The sequence below is a fragment of the Sceloporus occidentalis genome, unplaced genomic scaffold (genome assembly GCF_023333645.1).
Source record: "Sceloporus occidentalis isolate IW3139 unplaced genomic scaffold, rSceOcc1.0.p SCAF_16, whole genome shotgun sequence".
NCBI lineage: Eukaryota > Metazoa > Chordata > Lepidosauria > Squamata > Phrynosomatidae > Sceloporus > Sceloporus occidentalis.
The window spans coordinates 14,580,096-14,598,646 of NW_028316996.1; the positions used below are offsets into that span (position 1 = coordinate 14,580,096).

Below are 18,551 nucleotides of genomic sequence, written 5' to 3' on the forward strand. Positions count from 1 at the left end.
AGCAAATACGGTATTTATTCCAGAGGACCAATCTTCTTTACATTATATTACAAGTTCACATTTAGTAATTATATTAGATGGTCGGGAAAGGAGGACCACCCAATGAGGAAAGTGACTGTTTATATATACTCCATGTACAGGCAGTAAGCCAAGTCTGCTTCCATTACTGGTAACACAATGGAAGCATGGATGCCCAAGGGCCATGGATGCCCAGGCTATCCATGACTCAGAGACAAAGAAAGAAGTCGGCAAATTAACATAACAAATGGTTATATACCTCTAAAATTTCAATGTTCTTCTTTAACCCCTTCGTGACAAAGGCTGATTTTACTTTTTGTACCCTTCGTGACAATGGCCGTTTTAACATTTCTGCACTGCTCGTGTTTAGCTGTAATTTTCTTCTTTCCCGTTTACTGAACCCACACACATTAGATATTGTTTTTTTCAGGACAAGAAGGGATTTCTTTAGATGACATTGTTTTGATTGTATCATATTATTTACTATTAAAAAAAGTATAAAATATGGTGAAAAATTTAGAAAAAAATGACTGTTTCTAACTTTTAGTTGAAAAATCTTTTACTCATCTATAAAAGGTAATACAAAAACCTGATAAATAGATTCTACTATTTGTCCCGAGTTTAAAAATACCCAATGTTTTTATGTTTTTTTGCTTTTTTCTGCACGTTATGGAGCAATAAGTACAGGTAGCATTTTGCTATTTCAAAGCCATTTTTTCCAAATCTGGTAATTCTTCCCCCCATGTGCCATTTCGGGTATCTTTGAAGCCGGCCAATGCAATTTACCCCATCAAGTCATATATTTTTGAAAACTAGACAGCCCAGGGTATTCCAAATGCTGGTATTTTAACCCTTTCCAAGCACTTATTCTACCATCAGCCTTTGTCAAACTTTATGGTAGTCATTTTTTGCATTTGTTTTTTCACACACATTTTAATTTAGGTATGAATAAACAGGTTCTGGTATATGTCACTATCAAAAAACACCCCAATATGTGTTAAGCAACATCTCCTGAGTACAGCGATACCTCACATGAATGATTTTGCCTGGCTGTTTGGGGGCAAAAGGGCCACATTTGGGGCATGCACATTTTTCAATTTTGAACTTTGGCATTTGGGGATCCACTGCCCATGCCCTATTTGGTACATCTTTGAGCCGGGCCATTTCAGTGTGCCCAATAAAGCTATATATTTTTGAAAACTAGACACCCCAGGGTATTTCAAATGCTAGTATTTTAACTCTTTCCATGCACCATATCTACCACCAGTCTTTGTCAAACTTTGTGATAGTCATTTTTTTGCATTTGTTTTGTCACACACATTTTACTTCAGGTATGAATTAAAAAGTTCTCGTATATGTCACTATCACAAAACACCCCAATATGTGTTCAGCAACATCTCCTGAGCGCAGTGATACCCCACATGAATGATTTTGCCTGGCTGTTCGGGGGCAATTGGGGATCCACTGCCCATGCCCTATTTGGTACATCTTTGAGCCGGGCCATTTCAGTGTGCCCAACAAAACCATATATTTTTGAAAACTAGACACCCCAGGGTATTTTAAATGCTGGTATTTTAACTCTTTGCATGCACACATTTTACCACCAGCATTTATTCAAAGTTTGCAGTAGTATTTTTGTGTTCAGCAACATCTCCTGAGTACAGTGATACCCCACATGCATGGGTTTGTCATTTTTGGGGGGAACTAAAAGGCCACATTTGATACATGTGCATTTTTCTAATTGGAAATTAGATGTGTGGCCATCCTTCCCCCCCTCGAGGTCGAGGCATTACAGCAACGCCGTTTCGGTGCAGAAAGCGAAAAATAGATCGCTTTCTGCACCCGTTTAATGACGTGCCGGTCCTGGCGCGTCATTTGTCGTTATCGACTTGAATTTCCGTGACGTGCCCGGACCGGCAATTGTCATCAAGGGGTTAAAGCAGAATCAGCAGCTATTTTACTCCGTAACCCAATATAACTTCATGGCATTCCGCTTCTATAGAACATTTGCTGCCACTTTCTGGAGTTGGTGACTAGAGTCCAAAGAGTTAAAACCTATTTTTAAGGCATGTTAAAAATTCATTCAATGTGGATTTATTACAGTAATTATCTACTTGAAAGGAAACAGGTGTAAAGTTATTTTTGTATTGCTTTCCAGAAATCATAGTTATAAGATGACTTATCGCTCTGCTTTTCCTGCTAAGTGATGGTCCTGACATTGCACAGTGATGACCTCATATCCTTTCATGTTACTACCATTTGCAATAAAGGTCATCAAAAATATGTGTATGGCATTCATGATCATATTCTCACGTGAGCTTATGCCGATAGTTATCTTGCTTTAGTTTCTTCTACATAAGCACAATTTGGAACGAGTAAAACACAGTGCTTCAAATCAACAGCGATGTTTCATGTGTTCAAGATTTTTGATGACGCTAACTCTATGATGACTGCATGGAATGTTGTGTCTTTAATTTTGAGGCTTCGAGATATCCAACAGTGATGTTCCATGCCACTTAATCACTGTGGTCATTGTGATTTGCTATTTTTTTTATTGGGGGGGAGTAGAGTGGGTTATTTTAAGGCTACAAGATTATATATATTTTTCCTGACATGATAACGCATGATCTGATCACAGTTTCTGCAGTGATCTTTGCTGTTTTTTCCTATTGTTGTTTAGTTGTATGTTAGTAATTTGAAATATTTTTTTTGCTAATAAGAAAATTATTAAGGAAACCTTTTATTACATGTAAGGTTTGCATCAAAAGGTTATGATAACCCTCCTCCCCTTACTTTTCTGCTGATGCTCATTCTTCCTGCACACATTCTGCCTGCTGTTCGTTCTCCAACAGTACCGGAAGCAGATATGTACATATTGTGCTGTCAGGTCCTCACTATCACATAATTATCAGGCAGTAACTCACAGATTTTTCAAATGGCGACCCCTGCTTAACTTGTGAAATGCATTGTTTAATCAATTATACGACCAATATGCATTATACAAATACAAACATGGTCTTCTTGCAGGAGGAGACCTTTGGATTTGGCTCTTCAAAATGCTTGGGGTAATAAAGTATATCAGAGTATGGGACGGGGAAGACGCATTTCTTTAGGATTAAAACTGGACATCCGAGTCATATATTAAATATTTTGTTACTTTATTGGACCGATAAATATAATACGAGACCTTTAGCTGGTTATAAAGATTGTCATTGTTCATAGTGGTTTTCTTCTTTTATTTTTTTGTTAGTTTTAGAAGATACTAGCAGATGCCAGTGGAGGTTACTAGCATGGAAAATATTTCAATAAAAAAAAAAAAAACCTGTTTGGTAAATGATGATTTGAACAACTCTCCTACAAATCTACCTGCCAACTTCCGCTTTTTTTTTTATTATTTCTCAAAGCTGAGAGGAGAAGAGCTGGATATGATTCCAGTAAAAGACACAGGTATAGGGGCGCATGTACATGTAGGGAAGAAAGTAAAAAATAATAGTGCAATATCTCAAACAAATAATAATGAAGAGTGAATGTGTAGTGAATGCACTCACAAAATACTGATGATATACAGGCTCTTCCAAATAAAATATTCTTTATTTCTTCTATTTCTAAAATAAATATAAAAGAGAAACAAAACCAATGGTGCAGAATCCTCCTGTTGTGGTATAGGTAATGTGGAATACACTTACAGGATAGTGGATTTTGCCAGGCACTTCAATTGGTAAAAATCCGGAGATTATCCATAAAGCAACACTGCTTAAGTGGAATGATTTTCGGGTACTTCTCAACGCGTTTCGCCTTACGGCTTCCTCAGGAGAAAATTCAGCTTCAGTGAAAAGTTTTTTGGCTGTGGGGTTTTTTTGAACACTGAGAGGAGTGTTGTCTGGGTTGCTGCAGTACCGCGGAAGTAACTCTATTTTATTTTATTTTCACTTATTCACTACCTGGTGTTTATTACTTTGTTCACCTGTTGGTATGATTCCAGTAATTCGACATCAATATGAAACATCTGATAAATATTTGAGAAAGCCCAAACTAGTTAAAAATACAACATATAAATTACCAACCTTCCTATAACATGTATGAAAACCGATGAAAAGAGGTTGCGCTGTTCCTAAAAGCTCAGCATCTGAGGTCTTAAAGTAAGCCTAGTCAAAACAAAGCTATATTTTGCATATTAACCCCACTCCCCTGTGACCAGAGCTTTATGCCATTTTAGCATACCTTTTGTAGAATAATCCCCCACATGCAATACTACATTTTTTTTAATCTTGAATTTTGGATTAGGGCATGAGGTGTTTGGGCACCTATTTTTACTATATATATATATATATATATATATATATATATATATATATATATATATATATATATATATATATATATATTAGACTTGTGCATTCGTCTTTGGGCGAACATGGAAACGAACACGAAGAGTGCGTTTTCGTGTTCGTTCCGAAGACACGCCGAAGAGAAGACGGCGGCGGTAAAACGTAGGCGAAGACGAAGACACACACCTTGAAGATCTTCGTGATTGTCTTCGTCTACCATTCCACCCCCCCTCTTCTAACTTACCTTGTCTTCGCGGCAGTTCCTGGAAGTGGAAATCCGCAGGTTCGCCGTCACGGGTTACAGGGCAGTGCGAATGAGCTTATTGGTCGCCTACAGGGACCTCCTCTGGCATCAACCAATTGGTTGATGCCAGAGGAAGACCCTGCAGGTGACCAATAGGCTCACTCGCACAGTCTTTGTAACCCCTGACAGCGAACCTATAGATTTCCGCTCCCATTAACCCCTTCGATGCTGCGTTATCTAACACAGCATCGAAGGGATTAACGGGAGCGGAAATCCATAGGTTAAAGGGCCGTGCAAGCGACCAATAGGCTCACTTGCACGGCCCCTTAACCCTTTAACATTTAACTAATTGAACAGGGAGAGAGACCAGTGGCATCGGCAGGGTAAGTTGCAGCATTGAGGTTTTAAAACCCCAATGCTGCAACTTGCCCTGCAGATGCCACTGGTCTTTAACTAATTGAACAGGGAGGGAGACCAGTGGCATCTGCAGGGTAAATTGCAGCATTGGGGTTTTAAAACCCCAATGCTGCAACTTACCCTGCAGATGCCACTGGTCTCCCTTCCCGTTCAATTAGTTAAATGTCCGTACGAGCGACTTTATTGGTCGCTTGTACGGACATTTAACCCGGCACAGACTAACTAATTGAACAGGGAGGGAGACCAGTGGCATCGGCAGGGTAAGTTGCAGCATTGGGGTTTTAAAACCCCAATGCTGCAACTTACCCTGCAGATGCCACTGGTCTCCCTCCCTGTTCCATTAGTTACATGTCCATACGAGCGACTTTATTGTTAGCTCGTACGGACATTTAATTAATTGAACAGGGAGGGAGACCAGTGGGATGTGCCGGGTAAGTTGCAGCATTGGGGTTTTAAAAGTATGCACGAGCGACCAACAGAGTGGCTCGTGCAGACTTTTAAAACCCCAATGCTGCAACTTACCCGGCACATCCCACTGGTCTCCCTGTTCTATCAGTTAAATGTCCGTACGAACGACTTTATTGGTCGCTCGTACGGACATTTAACTGATAAAACAGGGAGACCAGTGGGATGTGCCGGGTAAGTTACAGCACCAGGAGCCTAAAAGTCTGTACGAGCGACCAACAGAGTCGCTCGTACAGACTTTTAAAATCCCAATGCTGCAACTTACCCTGCAGATCCCACTGGTCTCCCTGTTTTATCAGTTAATAAATGATAGAACAGGGAGACCAGCGGGATCTGCCGAACATTTACGGCACCAGGAGTTTAACAGTCTGTACGAGCGACCCTATTGGTCGCCAGCAGGGGGCTCGTCTGCCATCACCCAACTGCTGATGACCAATAGAGTTGCTCATACGGACATTTAACCTCCTGGCGCCAGAGCGGCTTTAACCCCGTATTAACCCCTTAACCGGGGAAAACGAAGAAAACCCGAACACGAAGAATGACAGGACGAGGCGAATATTCGCGGAATACGAAGGCTTGTTGTCCCTCAGAAATCTCATGGTGCTGCCACAACCACAAGGGATTCTGGGTAGGCGCATGCAAATAAGGTCAACAATAATCACCTTTGCCTCTGTATCCACTTTATACATGGATCCGTTGAAAGTAATTGTCCGCTGTACAGGACAGCCTTTAGACAAAACTCTGGAAGAGGTGCAGTAGCCAGATCATGGACAGCTGTTTTGTCCTTCATGGGACTCGTCAGCATGAGGTTGTGATACTGGCTTAATACTTGAGGAAGCAAGAGAAATACCATTACATGAGATATATACTTACATACACACACACACATACACACACATATATGTAAAATGCAGTGTAGTGTTTGCAAAGTGGACTTTAATATGTATTTAACATGAAAATATGGCTGGAGTGTTTTTTTTATTCCAAGCAGAGAAGTGGCTATGTACCACTGCCATCTAAGCCTTGTGTGATTTTAACCCTCTTTACATAATACATTGAAATCAAAGGAGTAGAAACTAGTCAGAGTGGTAAATATATGAGAATGCTTCCTACTATTCCTTTGAGGCACAGCATGTAAGACAATAGTAACATTTTGCACAATTTCGATTAATGGACAAATACAAAAGAACAAAGGGGTTACTGTAGGCCGAAATGAAATATTACAGGGTTTTTATATGTTATGGAACATAATCTGATCTGGCCATTTTATTACCTTTCCCAAAGCACAGTTTTCTTACCAGTAGTGGCTTCCTGACTTTCAGTTTCTTCCTCCGTTGTCCCTCCATAGTCATCATCCTTTATTTGACTAACAGGAACCGTATCGAAAGCAGAATTGTCACTATGTCGGAGAGAATTAATGAGATACATCACACAGGACAAAGGCATTAAGATTCTATCAAAACATAAAGCGGTCTATATTTTATTGTTTCATTTAGCTTTTATCATAGAACAATTTTCAGATAAATGTAAACATTTAAAAAATAACAAGTGTATTGAAAACATTTTCACATTGCATTTTTTTTTTGCCTTGCTAAACTTTGATCTTATATGAAGGCACTTCAGTAAACAACTTGATCTAAAATTGTGGCAGAGTTCTGAATGTCCCTCCTTGAATAAAAGTAACCTAACCAGTTGCATTAAGTTTGACAGACCTGTCAACCTGCGCTGAAATAGGGACATCCAGAAATCCTGGCCTGTTTGCAGCCATCTTATTATGCCCATGTTTTTGGGCGTACCTGTGTTTTGAGTATATTTAATAGCCAGCACGTGAGCTGCTTGGCTGGCATGAGAATTCAAGGGCACTTCACATTAGGTGTTGTTCATTTATCATGACTGATGATTATTATTCATTGATTTATATCGTGCCATCATACTCGGCGGCGCTGTACAATGGCAAGTAGTGCATTACATAACAATTTAGACCCACAAAAACAAATAAAAGTGAAATGGGTTCTGCTTAAGCAAGCTTATATCTTCTTTATGTTTTCTTTTACACCCTTAATACCATCACTCAATATCTCTGCCCAAGGTATAACAGCGAATGCTGGGTTCTTTCAGCTGTGCAAACATTGAGCTGATTTAGCTGGGTTGAAGGTGCTGCTTCACCTGAAAATCATCTAAAATTCTGGTGAGCCAACACCATGGGGTCATTCATTGCTGAAGTAGAAAGTGCTGAATTACTCATGAAAGTAATAGATAGAAACAAAGAGAAATGGACTTCTACTGACAAATGAGCAGATAATTTGGTGGTGGTGGTGGTGGTGGTGAAGTACAAGACAGAAAGTTAGTCTGAGAGATAGCAGCGAGAGAAATAAAGGGACACAAATATACTAGTGTAGAGGGCAACAACAAGAGTGGTACAAATAATAAATAAAAATGTGGACAAAACAAGACAATAATCCTGATAATCGTAAATTTCTCTCCTATAACTTCCCAGGACAACTCTGCTCAAACCATAAGATGAGACATACAGTACACAAAATACTTTGTTACCCCAAAGGGATCCTGAAACTTTGTCTGCGCAGCAGTGGCCAACATGTAGAGTCAGCCAGCAGCTTTCATTTCAGGCATACGTCCGAGTTAGAGCCCAACAGCAGGAGGACAATACAACACATCACATAAACCAAGCATATTTATAGTCGGCACATACCATGTTTGTTGTACTCTTTGTTGTGCTAGATCTAGCTTTTCCTTTAGGCTCCTTATCTTTCCCTTTTTCTCATTAAGCACATAAGTAAATTTCGTATAAAGGTCTTGTTCTAGTTCTTCTTTGGAATTCACACATTTTTGGAGTCTTAAAGAAAACAAAAACAAAAAAACTTGTGTTTAGGGGTTACTATATACCATCTTCATGAATCTGATGACAAAACCCAACGATATTAAAAAATAAAAAAAAGGGGAAAAAATGTATACATTTGATTTTCAAATACAAGACACGTGCAATTTTCACACACTTTCCCTAAAAATTCTAATCTTATATTCCAGAAAACACAATATATAACTTATTGAAATCACAAAATGCTGTGTAACAAGCAACATATTTAATAGATTTGAAGGATACGCAAGCCGTATTATGTGAAGTATGTAACTTGTAGCAAGCTCTGAGAACTATTTTGTACAATAGGTTTGCTTTCTAATTTTGCAAATGGTGAATGTTTCCATCAAGGAAACCATTAAAAAAAAATCTAAATCACTTCCTGTGTTAAAGCTGTTGATAGTTATTGGCTCTGGCCATATCCACTTACACAATAAATATATTGTTTAGTGCTGTGGTTACCCTCAACTTCAAATCCAGTGTTTAATTTTGACTTTTCATCTGGCAAAATTGGAATTTTTGTGACTTTTCAATATTTTCTTAAATAATCAGCAGGTGTTTTGTTTGTGTCTAAGTAAAAGTAGTAGTAGAACTCCAAAGAAGTTCCTAGATACCCTTCTACTAGGATTAATGTTTGTGCATATAATACTTAGAAGATACTGTAGAAGTGAAGTACATGACGTGCGGCGTAACTAAAGTTCTGTTATCAGATCTTTAAAGGCCAGGAATACTAAAAAATTACCGCCCCCAAACAAAAAAAAAATCAGCACATATTTGTGACATGTCCTTAAAGGGATACCATAACAATTTTAACCTCTGCTCGCAACATTCCATTGTTTCTATACAAATATAACAAATTATACAGTAATCTCTTTGTGAATACTATGCTGAGGGCTTTCTTGGGGCTACTCATGTCTTGAAGCGCTCAAAGTCCAAGGTCAAAGGCCACATCTGGATTCTACGTGAGTCTATGGCTGAAAAAAAGAACGACCCCTGGGAATATTATTTGCATGGCTAATTAAGGTAACTAATGGGGTGGTCAAAGAAAGTGGAATAATGTCTAACTGATGAATATTTGTGAATTTATACACTTGGGTCCAATGACACCAAATTCGAGCAACTCTGCTTTAAGAAATGTTACTGATGATGCACTGGGTAAGGGAATAATTACATAATAAATGTGGTGTCCTTTTAAAAGACACAGAAACTGTTTGTTAAGTAAAAAAGAGACAAGGATGCACAAGATAAGCACAGTTGTGTGTTCTTTCTAAAAGAAAGCATGGTAATATTTTTTTTAAATCCTTTTTATTGTCGTAGAATCTATTTTTGTTATTTGTAAGCACTGAATTTATAATGATGCTAAAAACAAATTGCATTAAATTAGTATTGCTCTATTGACCATATACAGTATATCTACAAGATTCTTACTGTTCGTGCATATCTTTCCAATCACTCTGAAGTCTTTCATTTTCCTTCTGCAGGTGATCATTTTGGTTGTATAACTCCATTGTACAATTTAGCAAAAAGTTGATCAAGTCTCTGATGATGTCGGCAGGGTTCTGGGATTTGGCAAGTTTAAGTGATCCGAGTTTATACTAAAAGAAGGATAAAAAGATGAAGACTACAATTCAACATATTAATCTACAATATTAGCCAAAAACAAATGACGACGTGAGGATAGGAGGGTGTTTTTTTTTTTTTTTAAATATTTCTCATTATTTAATAAATGAACATATGTACAGGTCTAATAAAGAGCTGGAAGTCTTGCTAGCTGGCTAAAACCACCATACAAATCATAGAGTTACAGCCTGCAGTGCGTGCCTTCTCGGTCTCCCTCAGGAACCGCTCTGGGGGAATTATAGTAGACATCTAATCTACTAAACCATAGCAGCAGGAACGATCAGAAAATGGAAATTTTTTACTCACCGTAAATTCCTTTTTCTTTAATACAGTGGCAGTACGATCAGGTAAAGCCTCTTCCTGGACAAGAAGATGCTACGGCAAAGCAAAGGTTAAAAGAGAGGCACCCTCCCCCTTACCCATAAAGCCAGGCTTACCCTGAACGAGTCAGTAAAAAACAAGAACACCAAAACTGAATGCAAAAATAATTTATTCAGGGAGGGAAATCCATACTGCCACTGTATTAAGGAAAAAGGAATTTACGGTGAGTAAAAAATGTCAATTTTTCCTGCCATACATTGGCAGTACGATCAGGATGTACCAAGATCCCTAAAGAATGGGAGGGCAACCAACTCCTAGGTAACAACCGCCTGGAGCACCTTACGCCCGAAATCCGCTGCAGAGGATGAGAAGACGTCTAGCCGGTAGTGACGAACAAAGGTATTGAATGATGACCACTTTGCAAATATCTTCCGGTGAAGCAGAAGCCTTCTAGGCCCATGAAGCAGATACAGCCCTGGTGGAGTGGGCCGTGACAGGAGACAAAAGAGGAACGTCAGAGACTTGATAGCCCATACGAATAGTTCCTGTGATCCATCTTGCTAGGGAAGCCGAACGACCAGACCAAGAAATGAACAATTGGTCAGTGGAACGGATAGAGGCAGTCCTAGAAATATATAACTCAAGGGCTCTCTTGACAACTAACATGTGCCATTTGACTTCTTCCGGAGAGGAGGGAAATGGAAAAAATGATGGAAGAACCAGAGGTTGATTCATAGCAGATTTGGATAAAACCTTCGGCAGAAAGGAAGGCTGAAGGTGGAGAACAACTTTATCCTGATGGAAGATGGTAAACTTCTCAGATGAAGAAAGGGCTTGGATTTCTCCCACACGTATGGCAGACGTAATGGCCACCAAAAAAACGTCTTAAACAATAAGATCTTCAATAGAACTTCCTCCTAGGGTTCAAACGGAGGCGAGCAGAGAGCGTGAAGAACCACCGTAAGATCCCAAGCTGGAAAGTGAGCCCTCATTGGCGGACGTTGAATGGTGAGTGCCTTAAAAAATCGTCTGGCCAGCAAATGCGAAGCTAGGTCTTCCAAAAAAACCGAAACCTGACCTTTAAGGGTAGAGACACTGAGGCCCGCAGAAAATCCATCCTTCAAAAACAGCAAAATGGAGTTGACTGTAGGAGGAGAAACCGAAAAGTCCCTTGAGGCATACCAGAGAAGGAACTTCTTCCAGGTCCGTAAATAAATCTTTGAAGTAGAGCCTCTAACTGATTTTAACAGCAAGTCAGATAAATCATCCTCAACACCTTGACCCCGCAGAATCATCCTTGCAGTAGCCAGGCCGTCAACTTGAACATCTGGAGCTGATCAAGATGCAGAGCCCCATCGTCCAGCAAGCGATCTGAGAGAGGCAGTTCCCAACACTATAGACTTAGTTGTTTAAGGAGGGAGAACCAGCTGCGGTTTGGCCAATATGGGATGACGGCTAGGACCCGCGCTCTGTCTGAACGGATCTTCTGGAGGACGCGGGGAATCAATGCGACTGGAGGAAAAACATAAGCCAGACGGAAATCCCACTTCATGGACAGACCGTTCAGGGAATCTGGAGAATCTCGTATGTTGAGAGAGGTGAAAACTGAAACTTTCCTGTTGCTTCTGGACGCCATCAGATCTATCTCCGGGAGGCCAAATCTTGACACCAGGGAGGCGAAGGTCCCCTTGGTTAAAGACCACTCTGCTTGTGACCATCTTAGCCGGCTGAGATCGTCCGCAATGGTATTGTCGCATCCTCTTATGTGTAGCTGATATGTCTGCCAGATGCTGCCGGGCCCAACTCATCAGAACAGAGCACAGAACCTGAAGGCTCCTTACCCGAGTACCCCCTTGCCTGTTTATGTATGCAACCGTCGTGGCGTTGTCCGACTGTATCCTCACTGCACGACCTTCCAACAGGGTTCTGAAGGCTACGAGGGCAAGAAGAACCGCTTTTAATTCCCGAAAATTGGACGAATTACGCAAATCTGCTGGAGACCATACGCCTTGTCGGAAGAGACAATTTAAATGGGCGCCCCATCCGATGCCGGAAGCATCAGTGGTAAGTATCACCCATTTGGGGGAACGAAAAGAAAGGCCTCTGGAAAGATTCAAAGGCGTCCTCCACCAGGTAAGGTGGGATAAGACTTGACTTGCAATCGTAACATCTAGATCCAGGTCTTCCTCTGGTCTTGACCAATTTCATAAAATATCCCATTGAAGGGGCCGCAGTTGGGCTCTTGCCCACTTGACCGCCGGGATGGATGCCGTAAGGAGACCAAGGATGCTCATGGCTTTCCTGATAGTACAAGTTGGGTGTAACTGAAGGGACCTGATCTACTTTTTGATCTTCTTGATTTTTGATGACGGAAGAAAAAATTGTTGAGATATTGAATCTACTCCTAAGCCAAGGAACTGGATCCTGGTGGAAGGGATGAGGTTGGACTTCTTGAGGTTGATAATCCAGCCATGATTTTCCAGAAACTGCATTGTGGTGGCAAGGTCTGCCCGGAGTTTCCTTGGAGACTCGGCCTTGATGAGCCAGTCGTCGAGGTAGGGAACTATGTAAATCCCCTTTTCCCGCAGTGATGCAGTCAATGGACACAAAATCTTTGTGAAGATTCTTGGGGCTGAGGATAGACCGAACGGGAGTGCCTTGAATTGGAAATGATGAACGACTCCACGAATTCGGATTGCAAATCTCAGAAATCTTCTGGAAGACTGAGCAATTGGGACGTGAAGGTATGCGTCCTTCAGGTCCAAGGTTGCCATGACGTCTCCTTGCTGAAGCAACTGGGCGACCGAAGATAAATTCTCCATCCGGAAGTGGCGATACGGTATGCAGCTGTTCACTTTCTTTAGATCCAAAACGGAGCGAAAGGATCCGTCCGGTTTTGGGACTAGGAAGAGTCTGGAATACACTCCTTGGAAGTGTAGTGAAGCCTGAACCCTCTCTATGACTCCTTTTGAAAGGAGAGACAGGCAAGCCGAATGAAGTGCCACATTTTTTAATTGGGATGGGTATGAGGAAATCAGGAACTGACTTCTGGGAAGTGACGAAAACCTGATCTTGTATCCCTCTGAAATGAGATCCCGAATCCACTTGCTGCGCGTAGTCTGTTCCCAAACATGAGTGAACCGCCGCAGCCTTCGCCCTACGTTGTCAGAATTTTCTCTTTTCTTGTTTCTTAGGATGATCCTGGAACTTTCGGTCTCCAAAGGAACTCCGAAAATTCTGCGCTCTGGAAGATGCCTGAAAGAGCCTGGAGGTTTTAAATGGATACCTTCTATTCCATCTGGAACATTTATCCTGAGGAAGAGCCCTCTTAGTGTCAGACATTTGGTTAATTAAGTCGTCCAACAGAGCTCCGAACAATTTATTCCTTCCAAAGGGTAAATCACAGAGTGATGCCTTAGAGGCCGTATCCGCCGACCAGGATCGTAACCATAAAGCTCTGCGGGCCACAGAGGATAAGCCCATATTGCGAGCTGAAGTCTTCACCATCTGCTGAGAAGAATCCGTAAGAAGACTATTGGACAATCTCAAATTCTTAAGTAGTTGAGAAATTTCGGAGTCTTGATCATCCGGTAAGCACTCTTCCAAGGCCTGTAACCAATAGCTTTGAGCCCTGGAGACCGCTGCACTGACTACAGCAGCTTTGGATTGGGCACCTGATGCTTGGAATATACGCCTGCAGGAAGCTTCAATCCTCCTATCCATCGAGTCTTTAAGGCCGGAGACTCCTCCAATGGGGATGGTTGTCTTTTTCGACAATTGAGCTATTTGGACATCCACCTTAGGGGGCTCATCCCAACGCTCATCACTCTGGAGCTTGAAAAGGTGTTTAAAATGCTTGGAGAGAAAAACCCTCTTCCCCGGGTATTTCCATTCTCTTTCCATAAGTAGCTTCAGCTTGGGAAGAACAGGAAAGCCCTTAATTTTGTTAACCTCTTCGTCCGATACAATACGAGTCACCTCTTTGGTGAATTTCCGAAGTTCTTGGGGAGGAAAAACGGCCTCCTCCTCTGAACTGAACGAAGTTGTAGAGCTTGAGGACTGAGAGATTTCACCAGATGATAGCTCTGATCTGGAAGATGACCGAGATCTTTTGCGTTTGTGGGAGGACCTACTCGAAACCTTTGACTGGGCTTGAGCTGCAGAAACCTGAAAAACCTCAAAGGTCTGCGCTAGGTTTTCCTGGAACCATCCCAGGAAGGATTGCAAGTCTTTCTGCTTTTCTTTAGAAAGTTGCTCTGCCACGCAGGCATTACACATCTTTTTCCTGCATCCGTCAGGAAGAGTGGTAGCACACTCAGAGCAAGCTGCATGCTTTGACTTAAAAGTGGCCTTCCTCGGAGTGGGAGCAGGTTTCTTGTCTTTATCGCCTGGAGAAACCGGACTAGACATCTGGCAAAAGATAACAAATAGTGAGTATTTTTTTTATATAAATATATATAAACAAAATAATCTTTTGGAGGCAGAGAAAAAATGAAGGAAAAGATAAAAAATCTTACCTCCAAATCCTCTGAACTGTGTGGGGGGGCTGGTGACACGGTATCCTGTGCTGAACAATGCCCCTGCAGACAGACAGGATGATTTCAAACCTTTTAAAGGTTTGAATTTGGCGCCCTCCAGAAGATCCGATATGCGCATGCGCAGTAGCACGATCGGATCTTCAGTGGAATACAACGCCACCCGGGCATGCGTTCCACTTACTGCGCACAGCCGGAGAATAAAGCTGGTCCGTCCAAACCCCTCCGTAACTCAAACGCTACGGAGGGGACCTCGCTCTGCTCACCACCCGGGGAGCAATCGGAGGATGAAGACCCCCAGGCAGCAACCCGTGCGCCTCACCAGATTGAAGATTCTTCGGGGAAACATCCCCTGCCGTAGAAGCGTCCGTCCCTGAACGGGACAAGAAGAAAACTGGCTCGTTCAGGGTAAGCCTGGCTTTATGGGTAAGGGGGAAGGGTTCCTCTCTTTTAACCTTTGCTTTGCCGTAGCGTCTTCTTGTCCAGGAAGAAGCTTTACCCGATCGTACTGCCACTGTATGGCAGGAAAATGTTAAGCACAAATTAAAATCTATCATAAAACAAAATTTGATGGCTGTAGTGTTACACAATATCATATATGCCAGCCCTCCATCTATGATCTTGCAGGAAGAGTTTCTCATGATTTCTGTGCTAAATGTGCAGAAATGAATTTCATTGACAACAAAATTCTTCTCAAACAGCAGACTCCTAACATCTTTTAATGTAATAAGTGGGATTCAACACAGAATTCTGGTACATCCAACCAAATTTTATAAGTGAAAATAATCATGAATCCAACTTGGATGAAAAACTGAATAAAGGAGAGAAGGCAAGAATTGGCTCCTACAAGAAAAGATTCTGAATAGCTCAAAAGTGGAGATCAAACAAATCTTCCAGGCATCTAATGTTAAATTGAGTGGATATTCCTGTCAAAGCTGCAAACAAATAATAAATGACATTACAAAAAATAACATCAGCAATACTTTATTATGATTCCTTGTAAAGTAACTTGAGTTCTTCCGTCTGTGCTTTATACATGGTTGCTGGTGTCCAAAGTTAATTCATAGTTTAATAGATTTAAGCTCATTTGAGCAGGGCCCTCCTCACCTGTTGTCTCTGTAAGTCAATCTGTTATGTTACACACTACTTGTTATGTCTTGTCTACCCATTGTACAGCGCTACGGAATTTGATGGCGCCATATAAAACAATAAGTATCCTTTGAATGTTGTCAGTGGTTTCCTCAAAGGCATTATTTACTAGTTTACTGATACTCACTGAAACACAGCATGCAAGTCATAGCTTCAATGTATTTGACGTTTCATTGGTAGTATAAATCCAACTGCTTGCCACATGAGTAAGCAATGGGGAGAAAACATTTTTCAACTATACTTAATATGCCATTGCTTTAGGTGAACTCTGAGGACCTTTTGTTAATCGGTAGTAGTTCAACTATGGTTCCATAGTTAACGTGGTGGTAACATCATGTTGAATTTCCCAAGATACTGCTGATTGCACAATGGGTGTGAAAAGCTTGGCTAGCACCACACCGAGCATGTTTACTCCATCTTACTTCTGAAAAGCTATACGTGTTATAATGTATACAGTTTGTTTTATTTACTGTGATTAAAGTTGTTGCTTTTGTTTATTATTCATATATAGATCATTTAAACTTTCTACTTGAATGACGATAGTCTGTGAATTGATTTTAGATTCTATTCCTGAAAAAAAAAAAAAGTCTTCTATAAATGGACGCAGTACATTGAATTTTAATCTGGTCTTATTTTTAGTGCTAAACAGTCTTGTCACCGAAAAGTTAAAATACGAATGAGTGACATTATACAATTTTATCATTAATACAACAGCTTTAACAAAGATCACCATTTGTTAGGAGGAAGCTGTTTTTCAACACCTGTGTGGCACATTTCACTCAAGATGGATAAAAAAATCCATGCCACACGCTGATCTAAGATACACTGACTGTGTGAATGCAGGGCCATTGATAAGCGGCCGTTTGTAATCTCTGGAATTACGTGCGGGATTAAATGGCTAATAGTTTTAGACTTGTCTTGGGTTTGAGCTGACAAACTGGCAAAATGTAGAAACAGTGTCACTTGAAAGGAAAAAGGCCTATAAGACTTCAAATCAGCTTGTCAAAATAAATATATATATATATATATATATATATATATATATATATATATATATATATATATATATATACACCTTAGATATTGTGCTCTATTATTGTCTATTTAATAGAGGAACATGCATTTTAAAGACATGAGCGATTTCAATTATATGCATATGTGAGCTTTTAGAAAACATTCTCTCTCTCTATAAGAAACTTAGGAAACACATGAAGTTGAGTATCATCACACACTTGTGCTTGTGAGTTCTGCTAAAATCTGTGTTGTGAATTATATTGAAATATTAAAGTCATTGTCTCATTTGAGAACAAATTGTTTTCTGTAAAGTGAACATGTACTGAATAAATGTCTCCACTGGAATGTTTAAGAAAGGAAATCCATGGGAAATAGTTTTCATTGTTTTCTATTTTTTTTTTACTATTGTGAATAAAGCAGTCCCTGTATTTATAGAGATAATATTTTGTCTGCAGATTAAAGTTGATCACTTCCAAAATCCTCTGATTTTTAAAGGTTGGAAAAAAAACAATACTAATGTATGGAAACTAAGCTCTATCAATTGGCAGCTGTTTAATGTTAGTCAGCCCTGCAGGGTCCCTCTCCCGACACTCTTCTCCCTAATTACCGGGTTCAGTTTTGAATCCAGTGACTCCTTGTTGTATGATCGCATGCTATCCTGCTAGGCTGGGGTGCCAGGAAGAGCCATTGGGTAGAGGCTTATCAGCACGATAAAGAACTCTGTTTTACTTTTCATATCCCCTTCATATCTTTTTGTGCTGACATGATCACGTGTCCCACTAAGCACTCCTAAGTGACACAAAGCAGTTAATGTTAGGTAACTTGATGAATGCCTAAACCAAATATCAATTTCAGGTTAAAACACATTGAACCTCATATACATAACCAATACTATACTCAACGGTGTTCGATTGGGTTGAGTTCTTCCACACCAAACTCATCATCCAACCATGTCTTTATGGACTTTGCTTTGTGCACTGGGGCACAGTCATGCTTGAATAGAAAATGACCTTCCTCAAACTGTTCCCACAAAGTTGGACGCATAGTATTGTCCAAAATGAAGCATTAAGATTTTACTTAACTGAAAGAAATGGACCAAACTTCAGAGTTGGCACAATGTAGTCAGGCAGGTAACGTTCTCCTGGCATCTGCCAAACCCCAACTCACCATCAGACTGCCAAACAGAGAATTGTGATCCATCACTGAACAGAACACGTTTCCACTGCTCCAGAGTCCAGTGGCAGCGTGATTTATACCACTTGCAACACGTGGCATTGTACTTGGTGATGTGAGGCTTCCATGCAGCTGCTCGGCCATGGAAACCCATTCCATTATGTTCCTGCCGCACAGATTTTCTGCCGATATTAATACCAGTGGAAGTTTGGAGCTCTTCAGCTATGGAATCAGAATCGTTGGTGACATTTATGCATCATGCGCCTCAGCACTCGATGACCCAGCTCTGTAACCGTGGTTTCCTGGTCCGTGGCTGACTTGCTGCTGTTCCTAAATGCTTCTGCTTTCCAATAAGAACACTTACAGTTGACCGTGGAATATCTAGCAGGAAT

The 18,551-nt window shown here is 40.7% G+C and overlaps 1 protein-coding gene across 1 annotated transcript in view; it reads right to left on the minus strand.

Moving 5' to 3' along the window:
* The window catches only part of LOC149303059 (DNA repair protein XRCC4-like), a 62,369-nt gene that overhangs the window by 18,823 nt on the left and 24,995 nt on the right, over nt 1-18,551 (minus strand). Inside the window, exons 3-5 of the mRNA XM_089481818.1 lie at nt 9,776-9,942; nt 8,183-8,326; nt 6,771-6,871 (exon numbers count right to left, since the gene is read on the minus strand). Coding sequence (XP_089337944.1) covers nt 6,771-6,871; nt 8,183-8,326; nt 9,776-9,942 — 412 coding nt within the window. The remainder of the gene's footprint in view (nt 1-6,770; nt 6,872-8,182; nt 8,327-9,775; nt 9,943-18,551) is intronic.